The 26,618-nt window shown below is 41.6% G+C and overlaps 1 protein-coding gene across 3 annotated transcripts in view; it reads right to left on the bottom strand.

Moving 5' to 3' along the window:
* chd5 (chromodomain helicase DNA binding protein 5) overlaps positions 1 to 26,618 on the bottom strand; it is a 135,624-nt gene that overhangs the window by 92,967 nt on the left and 16,039 nt on the right. For all 3 annotated transcript variants that reach the window (XM_060910648.1, XM_060910649.1, XM_060910650.1), the window contains exon 2: positions 3,912 to 4,060. In XM_060910648.1, coding sequence (XP_060766631.1) covers positions 3,912 to 4,060 — 149 coding nt within the window. The remainder of the gene's footprint in view (positions 1 to 3,911; positions 4,061 to 26,618) is intronic.

Raw genomic sequence — 26,618 nt, 5'->3', positions numbered from 1 at the left:
TGAAAGAGACGTCGTCTGGATGGGAGCATATGTTGCTCTAGAACCTGGATATACCTTTCAGCATTGATGGTGTTTTTCCAGATGTGTAAACTGCCCATGCCACATGCACTAATGCAACCCCATACCATCAGAGATGCAGGCTTCTGAACTGAGCGCTGATAACAACTTGGGTCGTCCTTCTCCTCTTTAGTCCGAATGACACGGCGTCCCCGATTTCCATAAAGAACTTCAAATTTTGATTCGTCTGACCACAGAACAGTTTTGCACTTTGCCACAGTCCATTTTAAATGAGCCTTGGCCCAGAGAAGACGTCTGCGCTTCTGGATCATGTTTAGATACGGCTTCTTCTTTGAACTATAGAGTTTTAGCTGGCAACAGCGGATGGCACGGTGAATTGTGTTCACAGATAATGTTCTCTGGAAATAATGCTGAGCCCATTTTGTGATTTCCAATACAGAAGCATGCCTGTATGTGATGCAGTGCCGTCTAAGGGCCCGAAGATCACGGGCACCCGGTATGGTTTTCCGGCCTTGACCCTTACGCACAGAGATTCTTCCAGGTTCTCTGAATCTTTTGATGATATTATGCACTGTAGATGATGATATGTTCAAACTCTTTGCAATTTTACACTGTTGAACTCCTTTCTGATATTGCTCCACTATTTGTCGGTGCAGAATTAGGGGGATTGGTGATCCTCTTCCCATCTTTACTTCTGAGAGCCGCTGCCACTCCAAGATGCTCTTTTTATACCCAGTCATGTTAATGACCTATTGCCAATTGACCTAATGAGTTGCAATTTGGTCCTCCAGCTGTTCCTTTTTTGTCCCTTTAACTTTTCCAGCCTCTTATTGCCCCTGTCCCAACTTTTTTGAGATGTGTTGCTGTCATGAAATTTCAAATGAGCCAATATTTGGCATGAAATTTCAAAATGTCTCACTTTCGACATTTGATATGTTGTCTATGTTCTATTGTGAATACAATATCAGTTTTTGAGATTTGTAAATTATTGCATTCCGTTTTTATTTACAATTTGTACTTTGTCCCAACTTTTTTGGAATCGGGGTTGTGTATATATATATATATATATATATATATATATTTTTTTTTTTTTTTTTTTTTTTTTTTAATCAAGGTTCAAAATCAGTAATATCCATAACTCCCTGTTTGGTAGATTGTATTAAAGAAGTTCTTCCTCATAGAAATTCACAAAATTCAGCTCCTAATTTTCACCAAGTTTCATTAGAATCAGGCATCATGTTCAGATCGAAATCCCGATCAAAATCTTCTTGGTCGTAAACACCATCTGCACGTGTTGCTGAAAAAAACACAAACTGTAAACACGGAAAAAATACCAAATGTGCTCGTCCATGAGCCATGAGTCTATGATAATATCGCAAATTCTGTTCAATAAGATCATCTTTTTTTTCCATTAAAACCTGGCTGCCTCTGCCAAGTGGTTAAAACTTAACAAAGAAAGAACAAAATCTTTCAATCTTAATCATAAATCAGATCAGTCCAGAAAGGTTTCAGACATTTCACATAATCATACATACATTTTTGGGACATATCAGCCTCAGGATGTTAGTCATGCTTCCTCAAACTATTGTTCTGATCTGAATCACGTGCCGTGCACAAACCGAAATCGATAAATGCGCTTGTGATTTTCATCAGGATCCTCCATAAGTGCCTCCAACCTTGTTAAGGAAAAGCTGCTGTCCTCTCCAGGGGAGGCTTCACCAAATACTAACTGTATGAGGGCTAATAATTTTGAAAACTATTGTAGCTGAAAATACGGCTTGGTACAGCCACATTTGCTTATTTTCATAAAAGGTGCCAAAACTTCTAAGGCTTAGAGTAGGATAGAGCAGAGAAAACAGCGAGAGGGGAAGGAGACGTAATCAAGGGTAAGCGAACAACGGCTCTTGAAAAAATAATCATATTTGGTGGGACTCGTATTTCATTCCCTGTGCAGAATGATATCAGACACCAAATGGGTTTTGATTTGTACAATTTGAAAATGTCATTGGAAGAAAGGGAGGGGGAGAGAGAGAGAGAGAGAGAGAGAGAGAGAGAGAGAGAGAGAGAGAGAGAGAATAGAAAGATAAGAATGATGGAGGGAGGAGGTGAAAAAGAAGAATCCCTCCATTATCTTATGCGGAGAGAGAGAGTGGAAAGATGAGAATAATGGAGGGAGGAGGTCAAAAAAGAGGAATTCCTCCATTATTTCATGTGGAGAGAGAGAGAGAGAGAGAGAGAGAGAGGAAAGATGAGAATGATGGCAGGATGAGATGAAAAAGGAAGAATCCCTCCATTATCTCATGTGGAGAGAGAGAGAAAGACAGTTGAGAGAGAGAGAGTTGAGAGAGGGAAAGAGGTAGTTGAGAGAGGGAGAAAGAGAATGGAAAGATGAGAATGATGGAGGGAGAAGGTCAAAAAAGAGGAATTCCTCCATTATCTCATGTGGGGAGAGAGAGAGAGAGAGAGAGAGAGAGAGAGAGAGAGAGGAAAGATGCGAATGATGGCAGGAGGAGATGAAAAAAGAAGAATCCCTCCATTATCTCATGTGGAGAGAGGGAGAGAGAGAAAGAAAGAGAGGAGAGATAGTTGAGAGAGGGAGAGAGATAGTTGCAAGAGGGGGAGAGAGAGAAAAGGAGAGAGAGGAAAGATGAGAATAAAGGCAGGAGGAGATGAAAAAAGAAGAATCCCTCCATTATCTCATGTGGAGAGAGAGAGGGAGAGAGAGAAAGAAAGAGAGGAGAGATAGTTGAGAGAGGGAGAGAGATAGTTGCGAGAGGGGGAGAGAGAGAAAAGGAGAGAGAGGAAAGATGAGAATAAAGGCAGGAGGAGATGAAAAAAGAAGAATCCCTCCATTATCTCATGTGGAGAGAGAGTTGAGAGAGAAAGAAAAAAAAGAGAGAGAGAGTTGAGAGAGTGAGTTGAGAGAGAGGGAGACAGTTGAGACAGGGAGAGAGATAGTTGAGAGAGGGAGAGAGAGAGAGAAAAGATGAGAATGATGGCAGGAGGAGATGAAAAAGGAAGAATCCCTCCATTATCTCATGTGGAGAGAGAGAGGGAGAGAGAGAAAGAAAGAGAGAGAGGAGAGATAGTTGAGAGAGGGAGAGAGATAGTTGTGAGAGGGGGAGAGAGAGAAAAGGAGAGAGAGGAAAGATGAGAATAAAGGCAGGAGGAGATGAAAAAAGAAGAATCCCTCCATTATCTCATGTAGAGAGAGAGTTGAGAGAGAGAGAGAGAGAGAGAGAGAGAGAGAGAGAGAGAGAGAGAGAGAAAGAAAGAAAGAAAGAAAGAAAGAAAGAAAGAAAGAAAGAAAGAGTTGAGAGAGGGAGAGAGAGAGAGAGAAAAGATGAGAATGATGGCAGGAGGAGATGAAAAAAGAAGAATCCCTCCATTATCTCATGTGGAGAGAGAGTTGAGAGAGAAAGAAAGAAAGAGAGAGAAAGAGTTGAGAGAGTTGAGAGAGAGAAAGAGAGGGAGAGAGAGAAAGAGAGTTGAGAGACAGAGTGAGTTGAGAGAGGAAGTGGAAAGACGAGAATGATGGCAGTAGGAGGTGAAAAAAGAGGAATCCCTCCATTATCTCATGTGGAAAACGAGAATGTAAGCCACTGACCGACTGACCCATCTGACACACACACACACACACACACACACACACACACACACACACACACACCACATCCAAGCGGTCTGATCTGTGGATGATCTTCCACACAGCTTTACTCACAGAACTGCACATAAAAACCAGACGTTAAGTCAAAACAAAATACTTCACCACAGACAATCCAACAATGATCAACATTCCGGATAAATCCCTCTGCGAGACCCTCAGCACTCGTCATCACTGACCCATAAATCATCTGGAAAGCAGAACTCATTTGCCTTGAACAGAACGTTACCTCCTTCTTCTTCTTCTTCACTTTGGGTGTCCTGCCTTCCTTCTGCTTGCTGCCTTTCTTCTTCTTCTGCTTGATCGAGTCGTCATCCGAGAAGAAGCGCTCCAGAGGCGAGAGCGGCACGCGGACGTGTTCGGTCTCCTCATCCTCATCTGCACACGCACAATTGAATACACAGTCAGGTCCATAAGTATCCGGACAGCACCCGAGACACATTTTTTCTCGTTTAGCCTCTGATAATGGATTTGAAATGAAGCGATCAAGACGTGATGAAGTGGAGACTTTCAGCCAAACGTTGTTTTTTTTTTCTTTTAAAATCTGATACACTACCGTTCAAAAGTTGACAATTTTGTGTTTTCCATGAAAAGTCACACTTTTATTTCCCACCATAAGTTGTAAAATGAATAGAAAATATAGTCGAGACATTTTTCTGGCCATTTTGAGCATTTAATCAACCCCACAAATGTGATGCTCCAGAAACTCAATCTGCTCAAAGGAAGGTCAGTTTTATAGCTTCTCTAAAGAGCTCAACTGTTTTCAGCTGTGCTAACATGATTGTACAAGGGTTTTCTAATCATCCATTAGCCTTCTGAGGCAATGAGCAAACACATTGTACCATTAGAACACTGGAGTGAGAGTTGCTGGAAATGGGCCTCTATACACCTATGGAGATATTGCACCAAAAACCAGACATTTGCAGCTAGAATAGTCATTTACCACATTAGCAATGTATAGAGTGGATTTCTGATTAGTTTAAAGTGATCTTCATTGAAAAGAACAGTGCTTTTCTTTCAAAAATAAGGACATTTCAAAGTGACCCCAAACTTTTGAACGGTAGTGTAGATCACATCATATCATATGATTCTCTGATACCACAGAAACTGATTAACGATTATATATTTGCATTTATGAAAGAGTGAGACATCATACTGTTTATTCACTTTTCATTAATAACAGTTGAGTAACAACCCTTCCTGGAATTCCTGTTTTTGTTTACACCTTCTGAAACTCAAAATTCGATCAATAGTTTGTCGCAGAGAGGAACCGTCAGGGCCTTCGAGGCGTTCAGAGACGGTCCAAACACATCAGCATTTCAAATCTCATCTCATTATCTCTAGCCGCTTTATCCTGTTCTACAGGGTCGCAGGCAAGCTGGAGCCTATCCCAGCTGACTACGGGCGAAAGGCGGGGTACACCCTGGACAAGTCGCCAGGTCATCACAGGGCTGACACATAGACACAGACAACCATTCACACTCACATTCACACCTACGCTCAATTTAGAGTCACCAGTTAACCTAACCTGCATGTCTTTGGACTGTGGAGGAAACCGGAGCACCCAGAGGAAACCCATGCGGACACGGGGAGAACATGCAAACTCCACACAGAAAGGCCCTCGCCGGCCACGGGGCTCGAACCCGGACCTTCTTGCTGTGAGGCGACAGCGCTAACCACTACACCACCGTGCCGCCCAGCATTTCAAATGTTAGATTTAATTTCTTTCATTCTTTCGTAATTTCATTATAATTATTCTCTTCTAATTCTAATTCGGCCTCATTTTCTATCAAATTTGCTTCAGAAATGAAAGGGTTACTGTCCTGAAAACATTAAAATCAAGTTATCCAGTGAGAGTTTTTGTTCTCAGAGGCTGAGAAGAGTTTAGAGCTGCTCACTCATTGGTTAGGACTTCATTGCCGGGACAGAAGGCCATGGCAGTGTGTGTTTATGTAGGAAGTGACAGATTAATTAACCAATCAGATTTTGATTTAGGGCGGCACGGTGGTGTAGTGGTTAGTGCTGTCGCCTCACAGCAAGAAGGTCCTGGGTTCGAGCCCCGGGGCCGGCGAGGGCCTTTCTGTGTGGAGTTTGCATGTTCTCCCCGTGTCCGCGTGGGTTTCCTCCGGGTGCTCCGGTTTCCCCCACAGTCCAAAGACATGCAGGTTAGGTTAACTGGTGACTCTAAATTGACCGTAGGTGTGAGTGTGAATGGTTGTCTGTGTCTATGTGTCAGCCCTGTGATGACCTGGCGACTTGTCCAGGGTGTACCCCGCCTTTCGCCCGTAGTCAGCTGGGATAGGCTCCAGCTTGCCTGCAACCCTGTAGAAGGATAAAGCGGCTAGAAATAATGAGATGAGATGAGATGAGATTTTGATTTATAGTGGGAGGGAACAAAAATTTATCGCCCAAGGCCTTCTTGAAAACCAACGTGAGCTTAACTGCAAGTCAGCGCCATTAGCGCAGCAGTGAAGTCACCTTCCAGCCGGTGTAGCGTTCATCAGTAGTGTTAGCGAATGCTAATAAAGTGGTCAAGCCATTGCTATCTATCGAGAGCAAGTAGCACAGGCTAACGACCGAGAAACTAAAATTTCTGTCTCCAGACTCTTTTTCCACACTGCACGTTCGTTACAGTATTTTTCACTCAGACTTATGTATTCATTTCCCTGTGAAATTTACTGAGTTACTTTTGAACTCAACCTCAACAACTACACACAATGGAGCGACCTGGCAGCCTGCCGCTAATCCCTTACAAAATCATTTTGCTTTTTGGTGTCTGGCCAAGTTTTAGCTGAGCTCAAGTCCCAGCTCTAATAGTAACAGTTCACCTCTGGTCTGTACGTTGGCATGGCAACACACAACGCTCTATCTGGTGCTCGTCGTAGCTTCTTAGGGAACTCTTGAAATAAACACGAACGTAACGTTCGGCCATGTTGTGTCTGAAATTTCAGTTCATAGATATGACTTTCTTTGCAAGATCACACTTGCAATAATGCCGTTGTACTGGATATCATCACGGCTGTGATTCGCTACAACCTCGTACCTACGTCTAGACTGAAATTCAGCATGATATTGTTTAAATATGAATTTAAGGAACTATAAGCAAGTTAGTCATTTAAACCACAGCGACCCTGACAAGGATAAAGGATCGAATGAATAGGAAGGAATGAATATATGCCATGTAATTCCACCTCAGGATTGAGAGATTATCCATGTCACATTTCGTTACATTTGCTGTCTACAGTATTCATTGAATAAGACAAGATAAATATTATTATTCAATGAATAATAATATTTTATTCATCCCTCGGTGGGAAATTTATATGTTTCAAGAGCTCACAAATAGAAAAAAGAGTCAGGAATAGACAGTAACAGAAAAAGGAGTGAAATAAAAGGATAAAAAAACCAAACAGGAATATTATATATCTATAAAAGTACAGAAAAAGTAAAGACACGGGCTATGTACGTAACATACGCAACTAAATATTGCACTAATAACATACTTGCAAAGGAAATATAAGTAGAAATATTCAAGATGTAGTATTCATCTCCGCTCAACGTAAAACTCCAATTCTATCAATCGTTTCAAATCGTGACATTTCCTGTCTACAGTATTCATTTCCTTGGGTGTCGTAGTTTTAACTGTGTACTGTACCAACTGTATATACAGTGGGGCAAAAAAGTATTTAGTCAGTCACCAATTGTGCAAGTTCTCCCACTTAAAAAGATGAGAGAGGCCTGTAATTTTCATCATAGGTATACCTCAACTATGAGAGACAAAATGAGAAAAAAAATCCAGAAAATCACATTGTCTGATTTTTAAAGAATTTATTTGCAAATTATGGTGGGAAATAAGTATTTGGTCAATAACAAAAGTTCATCTCAATACTTTGTTATATACCCTTTGTTGGCAATGACAGAGGTCAAACGTTTTCTGTAAGTCTTCACAAGGTTTTCACACACTGTTGCTGGTATTTTGGCCCATTCCTCCATGCAGATCTCTAGAGCAGTGATGTTTTGGGGCTGTCGCTGGGCAACACGGACTTTCAACTCCCTCCAAAGATTTTCTATGGGGTTGAGATCTGGAGACTGGCTAGGCCACTCCAGGACCTTGAAATGCTTCTTACGAAGCCACTCCTTCGTTGCCCGGGCGGTGTGTTTGGGATCATTGTCATGCTGAAAGACCCAGCCACGTTTCATCTTCAATGCCCTTGCTGATGGAAGGAAGTTTTCACTCAAAATCTCACGATACATGGCCCCATTCATTCTTTCCTTTACACGGATCAGTCGTCCTGGTCCCTTTGCAGAAAAACAGCCCCAAAGCATGATGTTTCCACCCCCATGCTTCACAGTAGGTATGGTGTTCTTTGGATGCAATTCAGCATTCTTTCTCCTCCAAACACGACAAGTTGAGTTTTTACCAAAAAGTTCTATTTTGGTTTCATCTGACCATATGACATTCTCCCAATCCTCTTCTGGATCATCCAAATGCTCTCTAGCAAACTTCAGACGGGCCTGGACATGTACTGGCTTAAGCAGGGGGACACGTCTGGCACTGCAGGATTTGAGTCCCTGGCGGCATAGTGTGTTACTTTGGTCCCAGCTCTCTGCAGGTCATTCACTAGGTCCCCCCATGTGGTTCTGGGATTTTTGCTCACCATTCTTGTGATCATTTTGACCCCACGGGGTGAGATCTTGCGTGGAGCCCCAGATCGAGGGAGATTATCAGTGGTCTTGTATGTCTTCCATTTTCTAATAATTGCTCCCACAGTTGATTTCTTCACACCAAGCTGCTTACCTATTGCAGATTCAGTCTTCCCAGCCTGGTGCAGGTCTACAATTTTGTTTCTGGTGTCCTTTGACAGCTCTTTGGTCTTGGCCATAGTGGAGTTTGGAGTGTGATTGTTTGAGGTTGTGGACAGGTGTCTTTTATACTGATAACAAGTTCAAACAGGTGCCATTAATACAGGTAATGAGTGGAGGACAGAGGAGCCTCTTAAAGAAGTTGTTACAGGTCTGTGAGAGCCAGAAATCTTGCTTGTTTGTAGGTGACCAAATACTTATTTTACCGAGGAATTTACCAATTAATTCATTAAAAATCCTACAATGTGATTTCCTGGATTCTTTCCCCCCATTCTGTCTCTCATAGTTGAAGTGTGCCTATGATGAAAATTACAGGCCTCTCTCATCTTTTTAAGTGGGAGAACTTGCACAATTGGTGGCTGACTAAATACTTTTTTGCCCCACTGTAGTTGAAATGACAATAAAAAAGCCTTGACCTGGACCTCCATGTGTGTTTGTGTTTTGTTGTCAGTAACAATATATCGTGCGATGATCAATCGTGATGCAAATTTATGACAATTTGAATCAACTGAATCAATCAGGCTCTTAGTTTTTCCGAGCTGTTATTGCAGAGTTTAGACAGCACAGGGTACAATGACGTACAATAGCAGGAACGCACATGGCTTCACCCAAGATGGAAGTAACACAGCTGTAATGCTGCAAAAAAACATCTAAAATGTGAAAGAGCTACTGTGTGACTGTGTACGAAATAGATTTAACAAGAAATCAGAGCTCTGTTTTTACAGACTGCTGAAAGGTAAAGGAAAGAGAAGCAAATTGAGGTAGTAGAGATGTTCATAAAAGTTTATTAAGAAAAGGCCTATGTACTATTAACTTTTTTAGTTTTAATAAAAGGAATATTTTAGTTCACAGATTGTTCAACAGTTATTCCACGAAATCGAGTCGTACATGAGTTGATAGCTAACGAAGCGCGTAGCACCGAGTTGTCTATAAGTCATGTACAATGAGATTGAGTGGAATAACTGTTTTATCCACATTCACTGGATTTTGAGAAACAGAGCATTTTTATTTTTACTTTTTGCAAATTCGATGAATAAAAACTTGATACAAGACGTCCGACAAAATCATTTCCGCTTAGAATGTAAACAAACCGGCAAAATGACAGGAGCAATTTGTGAAAAATACGATAATAATAATAATAATAATAAATTTTGAAAAATAAAAATACATTCTTACCATCAAATACTTTTTATTCCATATTTTGTTGCCTTTTTTTTGTATTTTGGGGGGTTTTGTTTTCGAGTAGAGTTTTTATTTCGTCCTCACTTGGTTCATCAACGCACTCTACCATTTTGTTTTTTCTCAACTCACGGTATATGAGCTGATAGCCTAGTAGTACAGTAGCCAATCAGAGCACACGATTGCTCATATCAGGTGAATGTGGATAGAATAATGTATTTTATTCCAACCTTTACAAATGTGGGTAAATAATTATTGTTGGTTATTAAGAAAATGAAGCAAAAGTTGTTTTTTTTAATTATTGTTATTTATTAAACAAAAGGAATATGTAAGCTGATAAAAAACAGGAAAATAAATGTTTCAGCGTTAGATTTTATGGGGTCATAAAATTTTCTTCATGTAATATTGAGGGAAAATCGACTCGTAAACCCAATATCGTGAATTGAATTAAATCGTGATTAAATCGTTACATGCCTAGTCGGTCCTGTCCTGTCTCCTCCCGATCTTGTCATTGGTCTGTCTCCTTTTTTGTGCCGTGATCGTGTCTACTTGTCCCCTTTTCATTTCCTGTTTGAGTGCGAAGTCTGATCACACCTCAGTCTTGTTAACTTCAAAGCCGTGTTCTCTGGTGTTGACCTCGCTCATGTTCCTGGTTCTATAATTATGGATTATTCCGTTTTGTTGTTGTCAGCCTGTTTTTTGGCCCACGCAGCACAGGATGAGCAACTCACCTTGTTCAATACACTTCTATCTTAATGTTAATGTTAATGAACGCAGCTTTTTCTTTATCCCACCAAGCTTCATATCTGCTCTCCTGTCTCGCTGCACATCACATGACCTCACGTACATCAATACCTGTACATACACATCGACAGTACTGTGCAAAAGTTTCCTACAAACTTTGTTATAGATTTCCAGAGATGGACAAAGTATCCAACGTCATTGCTTAAGTCAAAGTACAAATCCCACTGGTCAAATGTTAGTCTGATACAAGTGAAAGTCATCCAGTCAAATTTTTACTTAAGTTAAAGTACTGAAGTACTTGCTTTTAAAAATACTTAAGTATTAAAAGTACATTTTCTGTCAATGCATCGTTGTATTATTGGCACACCGCTTACAAAACCTAACGCCGTTACCAAAGACAGAAATGTGAATTCACAAAATGAACGCGTGCTGTGCCATCATGGTGGTTTAACATTAAGCTAGCTAGCCAGTGACGCTCCACCTGACATGCTAGCAAACTCTTTTCAAACTCAAAATCATATTGGGTAGCTAACGCTACTAGAAAAGAAAGATTTTTACATTCTGTTTATTTGGCGAGATTATGCTGAAACATATTTCTGAAAGGACTTCAGATAAGTTAACGTCATTCATGTTAACGTAACTCCATTTTTACATGCTAACTAACAGTGTCCAAGTTAACTAGCTATGTGTTAATGTTAGCCGTCGACAAGGCTATGGCAACTTGGTGGGCAAATCCATAGAAAGTCATTTGACTAACCAGACTGCATAACTATTGCAACGTTATCACTAGCTCTAAAAGCACAGACAGCTTCATTGCAAGCTTTCTCTTGGAGTAAACCGTTTATACACCTCAATATGCTTCCGCAGGTTGGACGGCGAGTTTTTCTAGGCCGTGATGTGGTTCGTTTTAGGTAAACAAAGCAAACATTTAAAACGAGACGAATCTTTAATCCTTTCAGAAAACTGAAACATGGGTTCTATGTATGGCCATAAGTGCATGTGTATTCCCCAGAAAAACCGCCTCCTTCCATGATCGTGTTTAAATCACGGTGCTGAGAAAATCACTGATCTTGATTTTATCCAGTCTATGGACGTGACGTGACCCTAGTGATTACTGATCGGTTGTCTCAGTGTCACCTGCGAAAAATCCAATCACGTTTTAGAAAAGAAAAGAAAAAAACATCCACTTTCGAAGCTGCTTCATCGTAACAAGTAACGAGGACCTTGATAGAAATGTAGTGGAGTGAAAAGTATGATATTTGTCTTTCAAATGTAATGAAGCTAAAGTCATAAGTTTCCAAAAAAATATAAAAATACTCAAGTAAAGTACAGATACTCAAAAAGTGTACTTAAGTACAGTACTCAAGTAAATGTACACTATCGTTCAAAAGTTTGGGGTCGCCCAGACAATTTTGCGCTTTCCATGAAAAGTCACACTTTTATTTCCCACCATAAGTTGTAAAACGAATAGAAAATATAGTCGAGACATTTTTCTGGCCATTTTGAGCATTTAATCGACCCCACAAATGTGATGCTCCAGAAACTCAATCTGCTCAAAGGAAGGTCAGTTTTATAGCTTCTCTAAAGAGCTCAACTGTTTTCAGCTGTGCTAACATGATTGTACAAGGGTTTTCTAATCATCCATTAGCCGTCTGAGGCAATGAGCAAACACATTGTACCATTAGAACACTGGAGTGAGAGTTGCTGGAAATGGGCCTCTATACACCTATGGAGATATTGCACCAAAACCCAGACATTTGCAGCTAGAATAGTCATTTACCACATTAGCAATGTATAGAGCAGAGGTGGGCAAACTACGGCCCGCGGGCCACATCCGGCCCGTTGGCGTTTTTAATCCGGCCCGCGGAAGACAATCATATAAACACGATTGAGCAGATCTATAAACTATAAGCATCAGTGTTATCACGTAGACAGGTGTTCTAGAGAACCGTCTTTCCAGTCAGCCGTATTCACGCGAGATTACATTTGCAGAGTGGTGCAGCGCGTGCCATGGAAGTCATTCTGGCGCCCGTGCCACTGATGATCTCAAGAACACAGGATAAAACTTTACAATGAGTGGTCCTAAAAAAAGAAAAGTGGACAGTGAGTGCAGGGTGTTCAATAAAGAATGTACAACTAAATATTTTTTTGCTGAAGTCCGATCAAAGGCTGTATGCCTTATTTGCACGGGCGCAGATAGAGGGTGGGACGGGGGGGATTCGTCCCACCCAGATTTAAATTCACCTCATTCGGTCCCCCCCCACTTATAGGGAGGAAAAAACGTCTATGCTGTCTTTCTTTGCATAAGGCAAACCTCACGGAAAAATCAAAAGACTAATTACCAGAGGTGCACAGCAGTAAATTTTTTTTTATTGATTTATTTCGCAATAGAAACATATACATAACATGTGAACAAATATAAATATTGAGGAGGATAACACAAAAAGTAAAAATACTTATTTCCATTGTGGTCCTCGAAATACATACATAGTTGCAACTGCGCAGACTGCACAGGTTGCGAGCTCGAGCTTGGTTGCTATGGTTACCCACAACAAATTTGACAGGTATATCGGGGACAGCGCCTCCTAGTTCAGGACCCCAACACGGCATGATGAAGGGTGCCAAAAGGCAAAAAACGATTGCATCGTTTTTTCAAAAAAACAACGACTGTAAGTAAACTGTGCCTTACTTTATCATATCACCTTGCAATTTTTTGATAGTCTGTTCAAAGTAATGTCGTAGTGAAAGTAAAATCGTACGGAGTAGAGATGCCTTTCTGGTAGCCTCCTTCTTTCAGTGGCAGCCTGTAGATACAGTGCTCAGAAGGCAGTTTTAATGTTTAATCTGGCGTTCCCTGCCATCATTTCAGCGAGCATATTGTTTCATAAGGAAACTTTGCGAAGAGTTGTTGACTGACTGCCGCTCACGCAACACACAGGCATAGTTAGAAAGTCAGGATGCACTGGTTTACACTTTACACACACACGTAGCCCAGCCTCTCGCTATGTTTAACAGTTGGAACTTAGCGGTTTTAAAACTAGTTTTGCAATTTCTGTGCGTGATGATAATGTGTAAACTTTGGATTTCCATAGGCTATGTTAAAATGTTATCATTGTCCTGGCCTGCAGGTAGTTCCTGGTGATGGCAGTGAGGGAGGTGAAATAACATGTATACACACTACCGTTCAAAAGTTTGGGGTCACCCAGACAATTTTGTGTTTTCCATGAAAAGTCACACTTTTATTTACCACCATAAGTTGTAAAATGAATAGAAAATATAGTCGAGACATTTTTCTGGCCATTTTGAGCATTTAATCGACCCCACAAATGTGATGCTCCAGAAACTCAATCTGCTCAAAGGAAGGTCAGTTTTATAGCTTCTCTAAAGAGCTCAACTGTTTTCAGCTGTGCTAACATGATTGTACAAGGGTTTTCTAATCATCCATTAGCCTTCTGAGGCAATGAGCAAACACATTGTACCATTAGAACACTGGAGTGAGAGTTGCTGGAAATGGGCCTCTATACACCTATGGAGATATTGCACCAAAAACCAGACATTTGCAGCTAGAATAGTCATTTACCACATTAGCAATGTATAGAGTGGATTTCTGATTAGTTTAAAGTGATCTTCATTGAAAAGAACAGTGCTTTTCTTTCAAAAATAAGGGCATTTCAAAGTGACCCCAAACTTTTGAACAGTAGTATATATATATATAGTACAGTGGTAACACTCACTGACTACGACGCAGGAGATCGGGGTTCGAATCCCGGTCGGGGCAAAACATCATCCAGTAAGGGTTCTTAGGCAAAAACCCCTCATGATATATCAGCCTACCTCAGGAATGAGTGAAGACATAACTGATAGAGTCATACCGGCTCAGACGTCGCCCGGGTCAACAAGGTCTGCGTCAGTTGCTAGGGAACCAGGGCAAACTGATGAGAAATGGGCTACTGGAACAAGACATCGATGGACGAGGACAGAAAATACGGATTTGCTGGAATGCTACTATACAAGCAATCCCAGAGAGAGGGGATACATGCAGAGAATGTGGGACCATTGGATACTTCGAAACCCACAATCAAGGCTAACAAAGAAACAGCTATTAGCCCAGTGTTCCAACATCCGTAATCGAAATCTACTATCACAACTAGAGATTAATGAAATACAACAACGATGCTACGGCAAGGGGGAGCCAGGAAGACAGGTCAGCGGGGAGATGTCATCATCCCCACAACCAGAGATTGGGTACCAAGCCCCAAAAACTAACAGCCTCAACACAACAGCTGCTGACCTGAGAAGGAAGATCGTGACCCAACTGGAAACCTGGAGCCCCCGACGAATACCGAAGCTGAGTTGCCAAGTACCTTCAGAAGATCTACTAGTAGATGTGAATGCTGCTCTGAAGACAATCTCCACAAGAACCATCACTGAGACCAACAAGCTGATACACAGTACAGCAACAGTAATCATGGAGATGCTTGGACACAAGGTGGGCTCGGGACATAACAAACAGTATCCACCATGGAAGAGACGATTAGAGGCCAAGATAAAGGCAGCACGGAGAGAAGTTAGCCAGCTAGCTGAACTACAGAAAGGGAACATGGTGAATAAAGGGGCACCCAGGAAGTACAACTCACTCTCCATACCAGAGGCACTCGAAACTGCCAAACAGCGACTAACAGCTCTGGCCACCCGGTTGAAGAGATACACCAAGGAGGGAGAGGCCAGGAGAATAAACAAGCTGTTCTCCACTGAACCAGCCAAGGTGTACTCTCAGTGGCAGGGGAACAACAACCAGTCAGACCCACCAAGAGCTGAGGTGGAAAAATACTGGAGAGACATATGGGAAAGAAAGGCATCACACAACACCGATGCCCAATGGTTAGTGGACCTAAGAGCTGACCACAGCAACCTCCCAGAACAAGAACCAGTAACCATCTCAATGGCAGACGTCCAAGAAAGAGTGTCAAAGATGAAGAGCTGGACAGCACCAGGCCCCGATATGATCCATACGTACTGGCTGAAGAAGCTAACTGCACTCCATGAACGCCTAGCAGCACAGATGAACCAGCTGCTGAGGGATGGGACCCACCCAGAATGGCTAACCCAAGGCAGGACAGTCCTAATCATGAAGGACCCCCAGAAGGGACCCATCCCATCCAACTACCGGCCAATTACCTGTCTCTGCACAACATGGAAGGCCCTGTCAGGCATCATTGCAGCAAAAATGAGTAAGCATGTGGCTCAATACATGAGCGAGGTACAGAAAGGAATTGGCAGTAACACCAGAGGAGCCAAGCACCAGCTACTGGTCAATAGAACAGTCGCCCGAGACTGTAAGAAGAGACAGACCAACCTGTGCACTGCCTGGATTGACTACAAGAAAGCCTACGACTCAATGCCACACACATGGATACTGGAATGTCTGGAACTGTATAAGATCAACAGGAACCTAAGGACCTTCATCCAGAACTCAATGGAAATGTGGAAGACAACCCTAGAGGCCAACTCAAAACCCATTGCCCAAGTCAACATCAAGTGCGGCATATACCAAGGAGATGCGCTATCACCACTGCTGTTCTGCATAGGCCTGAACCCCCTCAGTCAGATCATCACGAAGAGCGGCTACGGGTACCGATTCCGTAGTGGGACAACAATCAGCCACCTGCTCTACATGGATGACATCAAGCTGTATGCCAGGAACGAGCGAGAAATAGACTCGCTGATCCACACCACCCGGATCTACAGCGATGACATAGGGATGTCATTCGGATTGGACAAGTGTGGCCGGATGGTCTCAAAGAGAGGCAAGATCATCCGGACTGAGGGGATTGACCTACCAGAGGGCAACATAGGTGATATCCAAGACAGCTACAAGTACCTTGGCATTCCACAGGCTAATGGAAACCATGAAGAGGCCACAAGGAAGTCAACCACAGCCAAATACCTCCAGAGAGTAAGGCAGGTCCTGAAAAGTCAGCTGAATGGTAAGAACAAGGTCCGAGCCATCAACATGTACGCACTACCAGTCATCAGATACCCCGCTGGTATCATAAACTGGCCAAAGGAGGAGATAGAAGCCACAGATATCAAGACTAGAAAGCTCCTCACCATGCATGGAGGGTTCCACCCCAAGTCCAGCACCCTGAGACTATACACTAAGCGGAAAGAGGGAGGCCGAGGGCTAGTGAGCGTCAAGACCACGGTCCAGGATGAAACATCGAAAATCCGAGAATACATCAGAAAGATGGCCCCAAAGGATGAACTGCTAAGTGAATGTCTCAGGCAGCAGAACCCTGATGAGAGTGCAGAGGAGGAGGAGGAACAGACAACCTGGAGAGACAAACCCCTACATGGCATGTACCACCGTCAGATAGAGGAAGTGGCTGATATCAAGAAATCCTACCAGTGGCTGGATAATGCAGGACTGACAGACAGCACAGAGGCACTAATCATGGCAGCACAAGAACAGGCCATAAGCACAAGAGCCATAGAGGCCAGGATCTACCAGAGTAGATCAGACCCAAGATGCAGACTGTGCAAAGAAGCCCCTGAAACAGTCCAGCACATAGTAGCAGGGTGTAAGATGCTAGCTGGATCAGCGTACATGGAGAGGCACAACCAAGTGGCTGGGATAGTATACAGGAACATCTGCAACCAGTATGGAATAGAAGTACCCAAGTCCCAATGGGCCATACCACAGAAGGTGGCTGAGAACAACAGGGCCAAGGTTCTGTGGGACTTCAGCTTCCAGACTGACAAACAGATCCTGGCTAACCAACCGGACATAGTGGTGGTGGACAAAGAGCAGAAGAGGGTGGTGGTGATAGATGTGGCGATCCCAGCTGACGCCAACATCAAGAAGAAGGAACATGAGAAACTTGAGAAGTATCAAGGGTTGAAAGAACAGCTGGAACGGATGTGGAAGGTCAAGGGTTGCGTAGTCCCCGTGGTAGTGGGGGCACTTGGGGCAGTAACCCCCAAACTGGGAGAGTGGCTCCAGCAAATCCCAGGAACAACATCTGAAGCCTCAGTCCAGAAGAGTGCAGTACTAGGAACATCGAAGATACTGCGCAGAACCCTCAAACTCCCAGGCCTCTGGTAGAGGACCCGAGCTTGAGGATGACATGGATACCACCCCCCCGCCGGGGGTGAGAAGGAGATTTTTTTTTTATACACATATATATTACACACAAAATGGAATCATTTGCTGACAGCTCAGTCCCCCCCAGTTCAAAAATCCTATCTGCGCCCCTGCTTATTTGCAAAGAAACCGTTGCAGTTTTAAAGGAATATAACATCAAACGGCACTTTTCCTCCAAGCATGCTAATTATGCTAACAACCAGTCAGCGCAAGCACGGACGAATACAGCTCAGCGGTTGCTGAGTGACTGTGAGTATTAACACTTTCTCTTTTTAAAACTATGTTGGAGCTGTAATAAGATGGTAGTCACATGTTTACAGACATAATAATATAAAAAGTATAACTCTTAGTAATTTTGGTTGTCGTGGGTGGCTGCTGTAGTGCTGGTGTTTGTTTTTATGTGTATGTATTTTTTTATGTGCCAATCTATTGAACTGCAAGCATTTTTCTGCTCTGCCTTTGTTGACTGAGAACTAAAATAAATGTCAATCTGATCTGCATTTGGGTCTCTGTCAGTGAAGGCCTTACAATAACACTAAAGCTTTTCCGGTTTATGTTCGATATGTATGAATTTGGTGTTGGCCCGGCCCGCCTGGCAAATTTCAAAAGTCAATGTGGCCCCTGAGCCAAAAAGTTTGCCCACCCCTGGTATAGAGTGGATTTCTGATTAGTTTAAAGTGATCTTCATTGAAAAGAACAGTGCTTTTCTTTCAAAAATAAGGACATTTCAAAGTGACCCCAAACTTTTGAACGGTAGTGTACTTCGTTACTGTCCACCTCTGTAGATTTCTATTTTATAACTTCTATATTAGGGCAATTCCATGTAAATGTCAACCTCACCATGCAAAAATAAAGCAACATGTAATACATCAAAACCACTCCCAGAGATATCACCTAGGCCTGTATTTTACAGATGTGAATAAGTTGAACCAATTTGTAACCAACCTAATATGTCACTGTCAGTCTTTCTTTCTTATAATGTAAAACCCAAGCTAAAATCAACTTTGATCATGTACAATTCTATATTATTGCCACAAGCCACAGAAATGTATGCTAAAATCCACAAAACAGCAAAACAATAGCCATCCGAAATATTATTTAAGAACTTTGATAGTTTTAGCTGATATTTAGAGAGTTTTTCAAAGGGTTATGGTGGTTAAATTGCTGATTTTCTAAACATATGCCATGTCTATTTCAGACGCGTCACATCCATAACGGAATTTCGTCACATCCATAACGCTGACTTTTCCTTCCGAAACTCTGCATGAAATACAAAATATTTTAAACAAAGATTTTTTAATATTCACCTTGGACCCCTCTATCAAATGGATATCTCCATGTCGACATTAGGTTTACAATTTCACAGAGTTTGATAAAAATGTACAGTCACCCAAGAAAAGTGATACTTTTTCTGTCACATCCATAACGCATCTTTTATTGGCGTTTTCTGGCATGCCCTAGATGTACTATGGGAATTGTTCTTGTTCTATCACTTCTCCAGTATGGTACAGCCTTAAAATATGCAACACCTGTTTAAATACTGGGAGACAATAAAACATGCACTGGGTCATTTGTTGCCATTTTGAGTTCAAGTGTCACGTCCGTAACGCTGGAATTGCTCATTATCGAGTCAGCAACACAAAAACATTTTAGAGTCCAAACGTTCGTTCATTTTCCAGCACAAAATTAAATGCTACAGAAAAGAAAAAGTTTGTATCTGAGCAGCATGTTCCATAACAGAGCACTTTTCAGATGAAAAAAGAAAACATAATGAAGGCTGCTGGGTTTTGGTGCAAAATGAAGAAGCGGGTGTGACAGTCAAAGTGTCCAGAAGAACTGTGGCTGGTTCTGGAAGATGCTCAGTAAAACGTACAGCTCATTTCCGCATAAAACTGCACTCGCTAGACCTGAGACGACTTTTTTTTTTTTTTTTAAATACGAAGAATCGCCGGACACCAAATACTGACTTTCTTAAATTGATTTATTCTGGCTTACTGCTGTTCATTTCCTTATTTTTATGCCGTTTCTAGTCGACAGCATTTCTTTCCATGTGCCTGAGACTTTTGCACAGTACTGCATCTCTACGAAGATCCTCAAGGGGTTAAATCTAAAACACTTCAGCTCTTAATGCCTTTTTCTTTCACAGAGTTTCCCTGTAAGGAAAGAAAACGAAGAATGAACAATCTGAGAAGCGTTTTGTATTTTACAAAGAGAAGAGTCTTGGTCTGTTCTGATGAACGGTGTTTATTCTAGTAATAATTGAAATAAAGATGAGATTCTTTTAACTACATTTCACACTTGTACTGCTGTAAAATCAAAAGAAATGGCCTGTGGCGATGAGACTCGTATTGCGAAGTAATGAATAGAGCAGCAGGGTTAAGAGATGGTAATGATGGAGAAGGAGTGCGTCTCTCTCTCTCTCTCTCTCTCTCTCTCTTAATGTTGCTGCTCAGGCGGTAGGCCATGAAATACGCAGCACGTCTCAAATCCTGCACTGCACCCCAAGGGAACCGAGGAAAAAAGGGGCTTTCTGTAGCTCCTGCATGCTATCCTTAAAATCCACTTAACCTCCATTTAACCGCTCCATGAGAGGGCATTCGAGGCTTTTTTAGCGCAGACGCCATGCGATTCATGCTGGATTCAGAGTGCATCCACTAAAGCGTCCAAGCTCAATGAAGAGAGCACGTGGCTGACGGTCTGCTCGTGATTTAACAGTGAAAGCCCCGTTGCTCAGCTTTATTAACCAAAACACACAAAACGCCGTCGTGTCCTTGCACCTCCTCCTGAGATGGAAGGATGCACCGATCCCATTTTTTTTCCCTTTTACGACCAAATACTGATCGAGTTCTGAGTTTCAGATGATATCACATAATGATATCACATGTTGTTCTGTCCACGTTCACCGGATATGAGTAATCGTGCGCTCTGATTGGCTACTCTACTACTAGGATATCAGCTCGTATACCATGAGTAGAGAAAAACAAAATGGCGGCGCGTGTTGCTGAAGCAACCGAGGACGAAATAAAAACTACTCGAAAACAAAACCGTGAAAAATACGAAAAAAAGCAACAAAATATGAAATGAAAGCATTAGATGGTAAGAACGTATCTTTTATTTCTTTTTCAAGAATTATTATTATGCCATTTTTCATAAATTGCTATTGACATTACTAACTACGCTATGTCGGCTCTCAGCTCATGTACGACCCGATTTCATGGAATAATTGCTCAGTATCGCATGATACCATACGATATCTGAGTCAGGACAGGTTCAACATCTGGTTTTATCATAAATTTAAAAACCATAGCGTTTCTATTATGGAGGGAAAAAAACAGACCTGAGACATCAAAACAGATTTTAGACAGATAAACGGGAACAACCATTCACACATATGGACAATTTAGCATAGCCAGTTAACCAAACCACATGTCTTTGTGGGAAACCAGAGCACCCACAGGAAACCCGCATAGACAACATGCAAACTCCACACAGAAACAACCAATCAATCAATCAAAAAAAGGCCCCCGTCAGCCACTGGGCTTGAACCCAGAACCTTCTTACTGTGAGGTGGCAGCACTAACCACTACACTACTGTGCCACCCCTACCTGCCAGATTAAAAAAATCAATAGCTACAGAAAATTGCTCGCAACAAATATCTCATTCATTCATCTCATTATCTCTAGCCACTTTATCCTGTTCTACAGGGTCGCAGGCAAGCTGGAGCCTATCCCAGCTGACTACGGGCGAAAGGCGGGGTACACCCTGGACAAGTCGCCAGGTCATCACAGGGCTGATACATAGACACAGACAACCATTCACACTCACATTCACACCTACGGTCAATTTAGAGTCACCAGTTAACCTAACCTGCATGTCTTTGGACTGTGGGGGAAACCGGAGCACCCGGAGGAAACCCACGCGGACACGGGGAGAACATGCAAACTCCGCACAGAAAGGCCCTCGCCGGCCACGGGGCTCGAACCCGGACCTTCTTGCTGTGAGGCGACAGCGCTAACCACTACACCACCGTGCCGCCCGCAACAAATATAATTTTCAAAAAACACTTAAAAAATAAGAAATATTTAAACCTAGGGTAGGTCATTTTGAAAGCAAAAACATTTTGAAAGTATTCAACTGAAAAACCCCACCCCTTTCCTTCAGCCCTCCATGCAAAGCCACTACTCTAAAACACATGAACGCGCACCGCCTGACTACTGCTAGTGAAAAAGTCCATGTTTATCACAATGTTTATCGTATCTCACCACTTCGTCTCATTTCACATCATCATAATGCAACACATCAAACATGGCTCTTGTTAGTTCTCACAGCTGTCGACTAGCTCGCTAGCTTTAGCAGTATGTCTGCAATATATCTGCCTCGCCTTGTATGGAATCAATTTTGTGCCAAAATGTTCATACAATACTTTTGAAATATCAAACAAAAACGACAAATCAAAATACAAAAAAAAAAAGTCAATTTTTTTAGACTGGCAAACAAATTATTCGTGTAATCGTGCAAAATATCAGTCTATTACTCTTCAGAAACCTTTTATTTTTGTTCCGCGTCTTTCTCAGTTTTGTTTGACGTAATTTATTTTGGTTGCGATTCCAGCTTTCTCGTTTGCGCTCCCTGACTTTTTGCTTGCAGTTTTGGCACAAATTTCACGTGTGGGTGGGCTGTCCAGGAATGCATTCCCATTGGCTAACTTGTGTTTGACTGACAGCTACGCTCAGCCATTCCCTACTCGGATTCTGGCGGACTGTTTGACGAGTGACCGATCCATTGACGGTAAACAAGGACCGAGTGGACTTCAGTGGCGACTATGATATTGAATTAATTCAACAAAGTGTAAGTGCGGGACAAATGTGTTGTATGTGTTGCAGTAGTGCACATTATGCAGGTGTGTTTAACATTAGCAAGACAGCTATTATATTGGGTAGTGGAGCTAAGGCTAACATTTGACTTGCCATGAAACGCCTGCATAATGTGTACTACTGCAACACATACAACACATTTGTCCCGTACTTACACTTTGTTGAATTAATTCAATATCATAGTCGCCACTGAAGTCCACTCGATCCTTGTTTACCGTCAATGGATCGGTCACTCGTCAAACAGTCCGCCAGAATCCGAGTAGGGAATGGCTGAGTGTAGCTGTCAGTCAAACACAAGTTAGCCAATGGGAATGCATTCCTGGACAGCCCACCCACACGTGAAGTTTGTGCCAAAACTGCAAGCAAAAAGCCAGGGAGCGCAAACGAGAAAGCTGGAATCGCAACCAAAATAAATTACGTCAAACAAAACTGAGAAAGACGCGGAACAAAAATAAAAGGTTTCTGAAGAGTAATAGACTGATATTTTGCACGATTACACGAATAATTTGTTTGCCAGTCTAAAAAAATTGACTTTTTTTTTTGTATTTTGATTTGTCGCTTTTGTTTGATATTTCAAAAGTATTGTATGAACATTTTGGCACAAAATTGATTCCATAGGCCTTGTGGATGACTCCGGTCACGTGCAACGTGAGTGCACAGGTAAGTAGGCAGGCCAAGCAATCATTTCTTTCAGACCGAATGAAATGATTGGATGGGCTTTTTACGGCCCTGCAACTGCCTCGGATGACGCATTTTTTTTTCTTTTTATCGTCATAGTATTTGATTTATTCATTGCTTTTGGGATGTAAAGATAATTTCAAGAAATATACCAAAAATGCTTCGAAAAAATTTGCCTATGCTTGCATTTAATCTCCTCGCACATTAGCATCAGATTATTATTTGCATCAGAACTGTGAAACGACTGCGTTTGTTTAGAAGAAAGAAAGAACAACGGAAACTTGGAAGAAATTGTTTCTTTGCTTGAAGGAGAAATCACAGTATACAGTGGCGCTTGAAAGTTTGTGAACCCTTTAGAATTTTGTATATTTCTGCATAAATATGACCTAAAACATCATCAGATTTTCACACAAGTCCTAAAAGTAGATAAAGAGAACCCAGTTAAACAAATGAGACAAAAATATTATACTTGGTCATTTATTTATTGAGGAAAATGATCCAATATTACATATCTGTGAGTGGCAAAAGTATGTGAACCTCTAGAATTAGCAGTTAATTTGAAGGTGAAATTAAAGTCAAGTGTTTTCAATCAATGGGATGACAATCAGGTGTGAGTGGGCACCCTGTTTTATTTAAAGAACAGGGATCTATCAAAGTCTGATCTTCACAGCACATGTTTGTGGAAGTGTATCATGGCACGAACAAAGGAGATTTCTGAGGACCTCAGAAAAAGCGTTGTTGATGCTCTTCAGGCTGGAAAAGGTTACAAAACCATCTCTAAAGAGTTTGGACTCCACCAATCCACAGTCAGACAGATTGTGTACAAATGGAGGAAATTCAAGACCATTGTTACCCTCCCCAGGAGTGGTCGACCAGCAAAGATCACTCCAAGAGCAAGGCGTGTAATAGTCGGCGAGGTCACAAAGGATCCCAGGGTAACTTCTAAGCAACTGAAGGCCTCTCTCACATTGGCTAATGTTAATGTTCATGAGTCCACCATCAGGAGAACACTGAACAACAATGGTGTGCATGGCAGGGTTGCAAGGAGAAAGCCACTGCTCTCCAAAAAGAACATTGCTGCTCGTCTGCAGTTTGCTAAAGATCACGTGGACAAGCCAGAAGGCTATTGGAAAAATGTTTTGTGGATGGATGAGACCAAAATAAAACTTTTTGGTTTAAATGAGAAGTGTTATGTTTGGAGAAAGGAAAACACTGCATTCCAGCAGAAGAACCTTATCCCATCTGTGAAACATGGTGGTGGTAGTATCATGGTTTGGGCCTGTTTTGCTGCATCTGGGCCAGGATGGCTTGCCATCATTGATGGAACAATGAATTCTGAATTATACCAGCGAATTCTAAAGGAAAACGTCAGGACATCTGTCCATGAACTGAATCTCAAGAGAAGGTGGGTCATGCAGCAAGACAACGACCCTAAGCACACAAGTCGTTCTACCAAAGAATGGTTAAAGAAGAATAAAGTTAATGTTTTGGAATGGCCAAGTCAAAGTCCTGACCTTAATCCAGTCAAAATGTTGTGGAAGGACCTGAAGCGAGCAGTTCATGTGAGGAAACCCACCACCATCCCAGAGTTGAAGCTGTTCTGTACGGAGGAACGGGCTAAAATTCCTCCAAGCCGGTGTGCAGGACTGATCAACAGTTACCGCAAACGTTTAGTTGCAGTTATTGCTGCACAAGGGGGTCACACCAGATACTGAAAGCAAAGATTCACATACTTTTGCCCCTCACAGATATGTAATATTGGATCATTTTCCTCAATAAATAAATGACCAAGTATAATATTTTTGTCTCGTTTGTTTAACTGGGTTCTCTTTATCTACTTTTAGGACTTGTGTGAAAATCTGATGATGTTTTAGGTCATATTTATGCAGAAATATAGAAAATTCTAAAGGGTTCACAAACTTTTAAGCACCACTGTACATCTGTGGCATAACAGCTGTAACAGCTGTCCTGATTACAACAGCGGAATGTCATATATACCATTCTGTCATAGTATCCTGGCATTTTTTTCTAAGAATACTTTGTATGTGTGTATATATATATATATATATATAAACACAAAATATTGCAAGTTTTTGATAACAGTTATGATGCTGTGTTATGGTTTATCAATATATTATGACTTTTTTCCTCAAAATATTGTGTAATATTAAGATTTCTTTCTTGAAATATTGCAGCTTTTTTTCTCTCAAAATAGTATGATTTAATTTTGAAAAAAACCATGATATTTTTCTTGAAATATTGTGAATTTTTCCATCATAATATTAGAGATGACATGTTTATATATTACATGTTCATTCTAAAAATATTACAAACTTATATTACATAGACACAAGTGTTTTACTGGGAGATACACCACTCGTGTTTTTCATACAAACGATATCCGGAATATTGAGAACTACAACCATGACATATTTTCCGATGTCTTCACTCGTGAGGAAATCGATGAATTGTTTTGATAAATTTGGGGACTTTTTGTTTGTGAATGTGTCTATACAATAAAAAGAAAATCACACGTTGGCTTGAAGATATGAAGTTTATCTTCTCGTGTTGAAAAAACTTGCATTTTTCATTTGAAATACATCACAGATCTGAGTGATATATTTAAATAATATTGGTTGGCGTTGAGTGGTATATCAGATATATTCCATTCAGCTAGCATGATACTGAACAAGTCGAAGATGAGTAGCTGAATGGAATATATCTGATAGACCATGGTAAAAGCCAGACAATATTCTCATCTCATCTCATTATCTGTAGCCGCTTTATCCTTCTACAGGGTCGCAGGCAAGCTGGAGCCTATCCCAGCTGACTACGGGTGAAAGGCGGGGTACACCCTGGACAAGTCGCCAGGTCATCACAGGGCTGACACATAGACACAGACAACCATTCACACTCACATTCACACCTACGCTCAATTTAGAGTCACCAGTTAACCTAACCTGCATGTCTTTGGACTGTGGGGGAAACCGGAGCACCCGGAGGAAACCCACGCGGACACGGGGAGAACATGCAAACTCCGCACAGAAAGGCCCTCGCCGGCCCCGGGGCTCGAACCCAGGACCTTCTTGCTGTGAGGCAACAGCGCTAACCACTACACCACCGTGCCGCCGCCAGACGATATTATTATAATATTATTATTATACATGCACACTCCTTTCGGGTCTTCAACACATCTTTCTCTTTCAAAATTCTCTCAAAATCTTCCGTATTTAACAAAGCAAACCTGGCGGCCATGTTTGTTTACAAATCGTTCCATTCGCTCACTTGCTAGCACAAGGCAAGGCAAGGCAAGTTTATTTATATAGCACATTTCATACACAGTGGCAGTTCAATGTGCTTTACAGAAGTAAAAGCAGAACAGTAAGCAATAGAAAATAAAATTACATAAAATAATTGGGGAAGAAAAATAAGAATTAAACAATAGTAGAAATA

Source organism: Neoarius graeffei, chromosome 26 (genome assembly GCF_027579695.1).
Source record: "Neoarius graeffei isolate fNeoGra1 chromosome 26, fNeoGra1.pri, whole genome shotgun sequence".
NCBI lineage: Eukaryota > Metazoa > Chordata > Actinopteri > Siluriformes > Ariidae > Neoarius > Neoarius graeffei.
Note: the sequence above shows the minus strand (reverse complement) of the source record. Positions and strands in the feature narration are given on the sequence as shown.